The sequence below is a fragment of the Pan paniscus genome, chromosome 9, assembly GCF_029289425.2.
Source record: "Pan paniscus chromosome 9, NHGRI_mPanPan1-v2.0_pri, whole genome shotgun sequence".
Lineage (NCBI taxonomy): Eukaryota > Metazoa > Chordata > Mammalia > Primates > Hominidae > Pan > Pan paniscus.
This window is the reverse complement of record NC_073258.2, coordinates 84,909,039-84,921,746: the sequence shown is the minus strand read 5'-3', so window position 1 is coordinate 84,921,746 and position 12,708 is coordinate 84,909,039. Positions and strand designations below refer to the sequence as shown.

Genomic DNA, 12,708 nt, shown 5'->3' with positions numbered 1-12,708 from the left:
ACTATATGTCAGCACTGTGCTAACATAGTCTATTTTGTGCAACCCCTACTTTCTAGGATCATATAATTTTTTTAAAAAGGAAAGATCAGTGCACATAAGAGATTAATATGTAAGGCAATTCAATCTAACTGCCTATATTTTCCATGCTTATATCTAGACTTCTGAGAATTACTGGAGGAAAAAAACCTAGAACAGTGCTATTATTAATCTACAGTCTCCAAACCCTCACTAGACAATCAACACAGCTCTTTGCCATTTTATGCAATTCTCTAAGCAATTATATCTTCCATTTTCCCTAATAGCTATTCCAACACATCTGCGCTTTCTTCATTCTCTGACCTCACTACTTCCCTCATTCTTGGTTGATGATCATCCTTTCTTGTTACCAGAGTAAATGGAAGATGAGAACTTCTTTAGTGTCCTGTTATTATCCTACAGTCTTAGCATTCATCTCCACTGTCCTTTCCTCCTTTTCTAATTCAGTGGAGGGAGTGACCTCTTATCTTCATTTATTCACTTATTGGATACTTGGATATTTCTTGATATCCAAGTATCAAGGGCTGAATGTACATTAATGGTTCTACAGACATGGTTCTACAGTCATGGTTCTTTTCCTTGTGGAGACTGCACTCCGCCTAAAACTACTTATTACTTTCACCTAAACATTTCTGAGTTTCTCAACTAAGCCATGTTATCTCTCAATGCTGGGTCTTTGAGTATATATTTCCCTCTGCAGGGATGATCTCTCCCCACTCCCTTATTTTCTTGGTTCATTGTTATCTTCCAGGTCTCAGATTGCATATAATGACCTGCAGTTATCCTTCTCTGACACTACCCCCTCTAGCCCAAGGTAGGCCGCCCACCTATATGCTCCCATGGCCACTATTCCTCTCATAGCAGCACTTACCACACTGCATTTTCATGATTTTTATACTTGTCCTATTCTGTAGTAGAAAATAAGCTGCATGAGGACAAGAACACTAGATCTCTAATTTATTGATGTAACAACAATATTTAGGCTGCTACTTGACAAATAAGTAGTCATCAGTAAGTGTTTAATGAGTTAAATAGAGGAAGAAAGGCTGGCACAGGTTAGTTCTACTGGAGTACAACTTAGAAATGCGAGAGTTTGTTCCACGCTTCTTCCCTAGCTTTTAGTGGTTGCTTACAATCTTTGATGTTCCTTGGCTTACAGATTTATCATTCTAATCACTGTGTCACTTACCACATAAATTGCTCCCTGTGTATTTTTTATTTCTGTGTCCAAATTTCCTCTTCTTATAAGGGCACCAATCAATGGACCCTAATCCTACCCTGATCCAATATAACCTCATCTTCTTAAGTCACATCTGCAAAGAACTTCTTTCCAAATAAGGTTAATTACCTTCACAGGTACCAGGAGTTAGAACTTCAGCACATCTTTCTGGGGGACATAATTCAACCTATAACAGAGGCCATGTGAGTAGATTGTGGTGTATGGGGCCAGATGGATGGGATTAAGGATGGTTTGTAATATAGAAATAGAGGTAGCACTACAGATCAGTGTCTAAAAACTTCAGTTATTATGGTAAGGAGGCTGTGGCAGGTTGAAGAGATCTTTTCAGGACAGGACAGAGGAATGGCCAAATCCATAAAAGAAGAAAAGCATTGAGGCTAAGGAACTGAATACTCTAGAGAGAGAGAGAGAGAGAAAAAAAAAAAAGAAAAAAGTAAAGCCCTAACGTGCAGGGGAAGATTTCATTTTACAAAAGAGAATAATGTTTCTTCCTTTGAACAAAGGGAAAGCAGAAAGGATAGGTATAGAAATGTGAATTTTTCAGAATAAAATAGGTATTAAAGCAATGTGCTAAAGGTATGAGTGGGTATTACAAGATATGTAATAGAAGAAAAAGTTTTGGGCTGTGGCTATAGTAAGTTAATTGGGTGACCTGTGAGCAGTTCTTCAAGCAGGATTGAAGACGCTTTGTCAGTGCCTTAGAAATTTTAAACAGAATCACTTCTTTCAACCTCAGATTTTGTCTTTGGAATCCAGAGAATATCCAAAGAGTAAGAAGATAATGCTTTGGCTTTTAATTAACCATATTGGCAGTCACCAGTGTGATTAACTACTCTCTCAAATTAAAATAAAACATACTTTTTTTTGGTATTTGTTAAAGCAAAATTTTCTTTCTAAAAAGGAAGAGATGACAAGTAGTCTCTCATCAGTGTAGACCAGTTCCTACAGGGAAGGGTTTTTTTGTTGTTTTTTAGCTGAAACTTATGCACATTCATAAGTTAAGTTGCCTGTGAGGGTGGGTGTTTTCTCAGACAGGGCCAGCCAGGGTTCAAGATAGATTCTGTGTTTCCTTTAATAAAACCATGTAGACAGAATGTGCAGAAAACTACTAGTGCTTTCTGTAAAGCAGTAAACACCTTACCTAGAAGATCCTAAATAAACTCTGACAGGACCAGTATGCTTAATAATTTTGAATTGTTTAGAGATGGCCCAGAGCTCTCTCCTAAGAAAGTCACGTGAAATAAAGTTGAACCAATTCACTGAATGATTATAAGACATCATGGGGCTTAGTTCTCTACACCCGCAAAGAATATTCGGGTACATTGTAATCATAACTTTTCAAAGCATTTGAGTATTTATTCTGAGCTTCAGCACAGTATCAATCTCTGCTGCCAAGCTTCTGCTTCAGGCCCCACCTCTCACTGACACCTCCTCCTCAGCGTAGGTGGGCAGCAAGGGAAAAGAGTGAACCACGATCCGTTCATGGTGTTCTCTTTTTACAGGATGGGAAAAAGATTTTGTGTGGAAAAACTTTCAGTTAAAGGCTTTAATCAGGTTCAGACTTCCCTGTGCTTATGCCTGCATTTCTTATGTTGACATGAGAAATCACTGCTTGGAGATATGCAAGAAAATTGGAAAGATGAACCCAGCTTTGTATAATTGATGTAATCCTGAAATTCTGTATGTGCGTCAAGTGATTGCCAAACAGGTCATTTTTAATTACTTGAGCAATTAGGTGCTTAAATTTGGCATGCCTTTTTCTTTTACTAGAGTACTGAAATATTCACTGATTTTACTTCCTTTTGTGAAATGATTACTTACATTTTTCTGTGTCAGCTTTGTTTATGACCCACATGCAGTAATGTTTAGTCTTATTCTTAATAGCCCAACATTCCACAGTAGGTGGTGTTATAATCAGCGTTTTGGGGTGAGAACTACCAACTCTGTTCACTGACTTTATTTTATAATGGACTAGTTTGTCATCATGTGATGGTCCAGAGCTATTTCTTTTTCATGGACACTTCTTTTCAAAATGGTAACCAATTTTCTTTAGTTGTTACAAAACTATCACTTCCCCGAAATCAGTATTTTGGCCATTTTAAGTGTTCCTTACACAAATCTTCATCCAATTTGAGTCAGGAACTCATTGTATTCATTTCAGTAGGGACTACCCTGTCTTACTGTATCATAAATACATGTTTTGATTGCCAGGCATTTTTGCTTCAATTTTCGGATCAGTAAAGTGGGACTTTATTAGCCCTGTGTGACATAACTCAGGACGGTTGACTCTTTAGTCATTTATCCAGCCTGGAATCTGAAGACATGTTGGTTTTAAATGTGCATTTTCTTTTATCAGTTCTAACTTCACCTATCAAGACCCAGTCCAAATGCTAAACTTCTGTTAATTATTCTCCTTCTCCTCTAAGAAGTAAGTCATGCTTCCCTCACATAATGCTGGTAGCAATCTAGAACTCATCCAAACCAGATAGATTATGCCAAAGTGTTGGTGTCATGTTTTCCCAACAACCTGACAGTTTATTGAGAGCACTTTATTTATCAAGTATCTATTATTGCTAGATAATAGATATACTTACTCCTTTATTACAAAGAAATGGAAACTCAAATTTGCATAGTTATAAGATGAAAGAATCAGAAAGTGAAGCTGCCTCTGCTGTTGTCCCATTGCCTGCTCAGTGCTTACCATAAACCCTGTACAGGTTGAGGATGGAGAGCTCATCAAAGTTTACCTGAGGCAATGTGATGCCTTATACAGTTACTGACTGCAGCTACCATGGCTCACTGTTTCTGCCCCTTGCTCATTCAAAGCCACTAATTTCATCTTTAAGGGGGGACTTTCTCAGAGACATGGGACTTTCCTTGTCCTCTTATATTCATTTGTTCATTCATTCTTTCACTTAATACATATTTATGAGGCAAGTATGTACCTGGTTTTGTTCTACTTGCATAGTAAAAAATAGACCAAAAAACCATGTCATTACAGAGCTTATGTTTTCACCAAGGAGACAGAACATAAAAAACATATAAACAAAATATGTAGATGACTTATATAGTGTATTACAAGGTAATAAGTGCTAAGAGAAAATGAAAACTAGAGCAGGATAAGGAAAAAAATATATATAGTCAGGGGACAGCATTAAATAGGGAGCTTAGGTTCCAGCTCCTACAGAAATTGAGACTTGAACAAAGCCCTGAAAGAAGCATATTCCATGTAGCAGAACAGCTGTAGCAAAGACCCTAAATTGACAGTCTATGACTATGTCGGAGTACTCTAGAAATATCAAGGCTGTAAGAGTACAGCTAATAAGAGAAGTGAAGGACCTCTTCAAGAACTACAAACCATTGCTCAAGGAAATCAGAGATCACACAAACAAATGGAAAAACATTCCATGCTCATGGATGGGAAGAATCAGTATCATGAAAATGGCCATACTGCCCAAAGTAATTTATACATTCAATGCTATTCCCATCAAACTACCATTGACATTCTTCACAAAACTAGAAGAAACTATATTAAAATTCTTATGGAACCAAAAAAGAGCCTGCTAAGCAAAAAGAACAAAGCTGAAGGCATCCATAGCTAGCTACATGCAGAAAATTGAAGCTGGATCCCTTCCTTATACCTTGTACAAAAATTAACTCAAGATGAATTAAAGACAAGTATAAAAGCCAAAACTATAATAAACCTAGAAGAAAATCTGAGAAATACCATTCAGGACATAGGCACAGGCAAGAATTCATAACGAAAATGCCAAAAGTAATTGCAACGAAAGCAAACATTGACAAACAGGATTTAATTAAACTAAAGAACTTCTGCACAGCAAAATAAACTATCATCAGAGTTCCAGACAACCTACAGAATGGGAGAAAAATTGTATAATCTATTCATCTGACAAAGGTCTGATGTCCAGAGTCTACAAGGAACTTAAACAAATTTACAAGAAAAAAACAAACAACTCCATTAAAAAGTGCACAAAGAACATAAACACACTTCTCAAAAGAAGACACCCATGCTGCCAACAAATGTATGAAAAAAGGCTCAACATCAGTAATCATTAGAGAAATGCAAATCTGCAAATCAAGACCAAAATGAGATATCACCTCACACCAGAGAGATGGCTATTATTAAAAAGTCAAAAAAGTCCTTGCCCATGCCTATGTCCTGAATGGTAATGCCTAGGTTTTCTTCTAGGGTTTTTATGGTTTTAGGTCTAACGTTTAAGTCTTTAATCCATCTTGAATTAATTTTTGTATAAGGTGTAAGGAAGGGATCCAGTTTCAGCTTTGTACATATGGCTAGCCAGTTTTCCCAGCACCATTTATTAAATTGGGAATCATTTCTCCATTGCTTGTTTTTCTCAGGTTTGTCAAAGATCAGATAGTTGTAGATATGCGGTATTATTTCTGAGGGCTCTGTTCTGTTCCATTGATCTATATCTCTGTTTTGGTACCAGTACCATGCTGTTTTGGTTACTGTAGCCTTGTAGTATAGCTTGAAGTCAGGTAGCATGATGCCTCCAGCTTTGTTCTTTTGGCTTAGGATTGACTTGGTGATGTGGGCTCTTTTTTGGTCCCACATGAACTTTAAAGTAGTTTTTTCCAATTCTGTGAAGAAAGTCATTGGTAGCTTGATGGGGATGGCATTGAATCTATAAATTACCTTGGGCGGTATGGCCATTTTCACAATATTGATTCTTCCTACCCATGAGCATGGAATGTTCTTCCATTTGTTTGTATCCTCTTTTATTTCATTGAGCAATGGTTTGTAGTTCTCCTTGAAGAGGTCCTTCGTGTCCCTTGTAAGTTACGCTTCATGTCTAAAACACCAAAAGCAATGGCAACAAAAGCCAAAATTGACAAATGGGATCTAATTAAACTAAAGAGCTTCTGCACAGCAAAAGAAACTACCGTCAGAGTGAACAGGCAACCTACAAAATGGGAGAAAATTTTCACAACCTACTTATCTGACAGAGGGCTAATATCCAGAATCTACAATGAACTCAAACAAATTTACAAGAAAAAGACAAACAACCCCATCAAAAAGTGGGCGAAGGACATGAACAGACACTTCTCAAAAGAAGACATTTATGCAGCCAAAAAACACATGAAAAAATGCTCACCATCACTGGCCATCAGAGAAATGCAAACAAAAACCACAATGAGATACCATCTCACACCAGTTAGAATGACGATCATTAAAAAGTCAGGAAACAACAGGTGCTGGAGAGGATGTGGAGAAATAGGAACACTTTTACACTGTTGGTGGGAGTGTAAACTAGTTCAACCCTTGTGGAAGTCAGTGTGGCGATTCCTCAGGGATCTAGAACTAGAAATACCATTTGACCCAGCCATCCCATTACTGGGTATATACCCAAAGGACTATAAATCATGCTGCTATAAAGACACATGCACACGTATGTTTATTGCGGCACTATTCACAATAGCAAAGACTTGGAACCAACCCAAATGTCCAACAATGATAGACTGGATTAAGAAAATGTGGCACATATACACCATGGAATACTATGCAGCCATAAAAAATGATGAGTTGTTGTCCTTTGTAGGGACATGGATGAAATTGGAAATCATCATTCTCAGTAAACTATCGCAAGAACAAAAAACCAAATGCCGCATATTCTCACTCATAGGTGGGAATTGAACAATGAGAACACATGGACACAGGAAGGGGAACATCACACTCTGGGGACTGTTGTGGGGTGGGGGGAGGGGGGAGGGATAGCTTTAGGAGATATACCTAATGCTAAATGACAAGTTAATGGGTGCAGCACACCAACATGTCACATGTATACATGTGTAACTAACCTGCACATTGTGCACATGTACCCTGAAACTTAAAGTATAATAATAATAAAATAAAATAAAAAAATCTATTGGTTTAAAAAAAAAGTCAAAAAAACAACAGACACTGGTGAGGTTGTGGAGAAAAAGGAATGCTTTTACACTGTTGATGGGAATATAAATTTGTTCAATCATTGTGGAAGAGAGTGTGGCAATTCCTCAAAGACCTAGAGGAAAAAAATTCAACCTAGCAATCCCATCACTGGGTATATATCCAAAGGAATATATATCATTCTATTATAAAGATAAATACACATGTATTTTCATTGCAACACTATTCCCAATAGCAAAGACATGGAATCAACCTAAATGCCAATCAATGATAGACTGGATGTAGAAAATGTGGTTCATATACACCATGGAATACTATGTAGCCATAAAAAGGAATGAGATCATGTCCTCTACAGGGACATGGATGGAGCTGGAAGCCATCATTCTCAGCAAAGTAACACAGGAACAGAAAACCAAACACCACATGTTCTCACTTGTAAGTGGGAGCTGAATGATGAGAACACATGGACACATGGAGGAAAACAACACACACTAGGGCTTGTCAAGGGGAGGGAAGCAGGGAAGAAGAGCATCAGGAAGAATAGCTAATGGATGCTGGGCTTAATATCACATTGATGGGTTGATCTTTGCAGCAAGCTACCAGGGCACACATTTACCAATGTGACAAACCTGGACATATTGCATATGTACCCCAGAACTTAAAAGTTAAAGGCAAAAAAATAAAAATAAAAAAAGAAACGTCAAGGATGCAAGTGTGTTTTGAGTGGAATGAAGGAGGGAAAAATTAGCTAATGAAGGGAAGACATGTGAGATTAATAACAGGGATGGGGGACAGGGGCATTAGTCATGGCATGCCTTAGCCAGTCTAGGTCTTATAAGGTACACAGCCTGCCCCTGCTTTAACAGAGTCTATGCAAGAAAAACCCAGGTAATTTGTGTTTGGTCTTATTGCTCAGTGGTACTAGCCCACATTTGTCTTCATAGAATAGCTATCCAAAAATTGCTTGCATTATCTGGGTTTAGAACATTGCTTCAGACATGTTTCAACTACACTCACTCATATGAACTCACTTTTGGGTCATTATTATTACAGTGTTTCTGGTCAATGGATAAAAAATACAGTTAGATAAAAGAAATAGATCTTTCTAGTGTTCAGTAGTGCAATAGGGTGGCTATAGTTAATAATGTATTGTGTATTTCAAAATAACTAAGAGTAGAATTAAAATGTTCCTAACACTAAGAAATGATAAATGTTTAAGGTAATGGATATCCCAATTATCCTGATTTGATCATTACACATTGTATACTTGTATCAAATTATCATGTGCACCCTATTTACATATATTATGTATCCATAACAACTAAAAATTAAAAATGGAAAAAAAATTCTTTACATTTACTTTGGCCGTGCTCGATAGCAGCAGGTAATACAACGCACAGTATGTACTCAGGAGATGCTTATTGAAAGAATGGATGTGTGAATGAATAAATGAATGAGGATAGATGCAATCTTATAGCACAGATAGATATTTCCACCTGTAAATAAACATAAATTCTCAATGTAGACATAAACTACAGATTTATTCATCATCTGAATTGAATATTTAGAATATGATTAAGTGTTAAATAAATTTTAATTGTTTTTAAACACATGCGTGTTATGTCAAAGTAAAGGAAATTGGAAAAATTACTAGTTGTGTACATTCAGAAACATGCTCTGGCTCTGAGAGGAACATTTACTAAAAATACCTTGCTTCACCTTGAATAGAGTCACTAGTTAAAAAGAAGCACATAAACCTAATCTCAAGGAAAAATGTTACTCGATTTTTATCTATCTATCTATCTATCTATCTATCTATCTATCTATCTATCTATCTACAGTATCCATAGTGCTTTCATTGTCTTTGTGCAGTCTTCAACTTCAAATGTCAACTACATACTTGCTCTGTTTGTTGAACTTACCCATTTTTATGGTGGTAATTTATTTCTACAGCTCTTCTTGTAGCTAAGACCGTGGCATTTACTGCTGGCATAGTGGATGTAAATTGGTGTCTCTGAATTTGTTTTAACCTTCTCTTTTCAGAGTTTGGAATAACCTCTGTACTTTTATAAATGTGGTAGATTGACCTTAGCACGTGGCTAAGAAACTTTTGTAAATACATTTTTTAAAACTTCCCTATTTTCATGTATAATAAAGTAACAGTTTTGGGAAACATGAGCTGATATGTATTTTAAATTTTATAGGAAAAGCCAGTTTGGGGTATTTTACTCTTTGGTCATCATTTGCTTAATAAACAAATTGTAAATCTGAGGCAAACAAATATATTCATTGTTCCATGGGGTGGCAAAGCATCAATAAAAATAATTACTCACATCACAAGGAAATTAGATAACACTTGCTTTAATTGCCCTATCAATTTAAATCAATTTTCCATTTATTTTTAACAACTATTATGGTTAATTTAACGATCATTGCATTTCAAATATAATTCCAGAGATGTTGCTTTATAATTTACTATGCCATCATTTTTCAATTAACTATTTATGCTATCTTAAGAGTGCATAACCTTACCCAATATTTATTCAATAAAAGTATAGTGAAGTAGAGTTAATATTTTTAAGTATTTTTTATTATTGTTGTATAAAATGCCAAATATTTTAATGATAGCTTTATTATTTTACTAGGTGTGTGGTTTTTCTAAAAAAGTCTTAAGCCAAGTAAGCTATAGAAATTATGTCTTTAGTCAAAAGGCCCTTGATTAATATCTGTCTTCTTGAGTAATTTGCATGTTAATTATCTTATGATTGTAAAATGCAATGAAAATGTATGCTGCAAGTATTGTACTGAATGAGCATTCAAACATATTCTGAAAGGGATTTTTAAAAATTCTTATACGTTTAAAGAGTCTATTAATTATTCCTTTAAAATGATCTCATAATAACTTTTTAAAATACATTCATGTGTCATTTAACAATGGGCATGCATTCTGAGAAATACATCATTAGACAATGTCATCATTGTTATGGGAACATAATAGAGCGTACTTAGCAAACTGAAATAGAATAGACTACTACAAGCCTAGGCTATGTAGTATAGCCTGTTGTTCCTTGGATACAAACCTGTATACCATGTTACTATACTGCGTACTGTAGGCAATTGCAAAACAACAATAACTATTTGTGTAGCTTAACATATCTAAACATAGAAAAAGTACAGTAAAAAATAAAAGATAAACAACGGCACATCTGTACAGGGCATTTAGCATGAGTGGAACCTATAGGACTGGAAATTGCTCTGGGTAAATCAGTGAATGAGTAATGAGTAAATGCGAAGTCCTAGTACATTATTGTACACTACTGTAGACTTGAAGAACACTGTACACTTAGGCTAGATTAAATTTATTTTTAAAAAGTTTCAATAATTAACCTTAGCTTACTGTAACTTTTTTACTTTATGAACTTTTTGACTCTTTTGTAATAACACTTAGCTTAAAACAAGTAAAGCTATACAAAGTATTTTCTTTATTCTTATTCTATAAGCTTTTCTTTCTTTTTTTTTTTTTTACATGTTAAACTTTTTGTTAAAAATGAAGACACAAACACACACATTAGCCTAGGCCTACCCAGGGTCAGGGTCATCAGTATCATTGTCTTCTACCTTCACATCTTGTCCAACTGGAAGATGTTCGGGAGCAATAACATGTAAAACGTTACAGCATGCATCTGTCATCTCCTGTAATAATAATGCCTTCTTGTAGGATACCTCCTGAAAGAGTTGCTTGAGGCTTTTCTACAATTAACTTTTTTTTTAATAAGGAGAGGGGTACACTCAAATATAACAATAAAAAGCATAGTGTAGTAAATACATAAACCAGGAACATAGTTATTTATTATCATTATCAAGTATTATTTATTGTTTACAATTGTATATGCTATACTTTTATATATGTGACTAGAAATGCAGTAGGTTCATTTACACTGCATCACCACAAACACATGAGTAATCATTATGCTATGATGTTACAATGACTATGATGTCACTTGGCAATAGCCATTTCTCAGCTCCATTATAATCTTTTGGGCCCATCATCGTATGTGTACTCTATCACTGATCAAAACATTGTTATGCAGTGCATGACTGTCCTCTATTCTTGTTATTGCTTCATAGTTTAATATAAGTTAAGATTGTATAAGCCATAGTACAGTGAAAATCATCTCTTAAAAGAGACAATCGCCATGTTTAAAATGATTTGATATTCTGCCATGTTATAAAAATAATATAGCCTAAGTATACATTTTAAAGTTTTTGGCTGGACGTGGTGGCTCATGCCTGTAATCCCAGCACTTTGGGAGGCCAAGTTAGGTGGATCACCTGAGGTCAGGAGTTCAAGACCAGCCTGGCCAACATTTTTAGTGTCTACTAAAAATTAAAAAAAGTAGTCAGACGTGGTGGCGTGTGCCTGTTATCCCAGCTACTCAGGAGGCTGAGGCAGGAGAACCGCTTGAAGCCGGGAGGCAGAGGTTGCAGCGAGCTAAGATCATACCACTGCACTCCAGCCTGTGCGACAGAGCGAGACTATCTCAAAAATTAAATTAATTAATTAATTAATTAATTATTTAACATTCTTTTTATTCTTTATTTTCCAATAGAATATTTTTAAGGAATATTTTTAATTTTTTAGACTGTATACTGGAATAATTCACTTTTTTGTGTGACTAGTCTCACAATTAGTTAATCAGTTAATAACAATAAATGCTAGGAAATATAAAATATGACAAGGTGGCAAGAGAACAAAACATGAAAGGCAAGCATCTAGCTTCTTTTCCTTATCTTCTCTCTGAAATTATTACATGTATATAAACAGTGTAACTTATTCATGGCTCTTGCCTCAGAATTTGTGCAATTTTTGAACAATTCTATTTCTCATCTGGAAATATCAAGAGTATCCAGGTTTCTGCCCAAGTGATTGGCAGTACTTCTGTTCTCTATGCTAGAGTAACAACAGCAATGAAGATGAGCCCATAGAGTCAACAATGAGCAGGACTATACTTGTCTTTTTCCTGGCTCACCTAGGATTCCTCCACACCCTTCACCTGATCCCTGCTCTGGCCAGTTACCCTTATAAACAGGATAGCTGAGGAACAGCAGTTAGGCATACAGTCTGGAAATAGAACAAAACTACTCACATGGGGTTGACTTCAAAATCTTTGCCTCATTTGCATTAACAATTCTTCAAATATTTAAATAACAAACGAGATTGAAATACAATTTTTAGTGTTATTTATTGCTGTTACAATAAGTTGAGGATTCATTTTTAAAAACTGTTAAAATGTGGCTAACTGCATTTTCTAAAAACAACTACAACAACAAAACAAGGCTTTCCGTTTTCTGTTCCTTTCTTATAGGTTTAGGCTTCAGTATTGCAGGAGGTGTGGGGAACCAACACATTCCTGGAGACAACAGCATTTATGTAACTAAAATTATAGATGGAGGAGCTGCACAAAAAGATGGAAGGTTGCAAGTAGGAGATAGACTACTAATG

The 12,708-nt window shown here is 35.7% G+C and overlaps 1 protein-coding gene across 19 annotated transcripts in view; it reads left to right on the top strand.

Moving 5' to 3' along the window:
• DLG2 (discs large MAGUK scaffold protein 2) overlaps window positions 1-12,708 on the top strand; it is a 2,166,992-nt gene that overhangs the window by 1,629,856 nt on the left and 524,428 nt on the right. For all 19 annotated transcript variants that reach the window (XM_034934113.3, XM_063608698.1, XM_055093779.2 and 16 more), the window contains one exon: window positions 12,572-12,708. In XM_034934113.3, coding sequence (XP_034790004.1) covers window positions 12,572-12,708 — 137 coding nt within the window. The remainder of the gene's footprint in view (window positions 1-12,571) is intronic.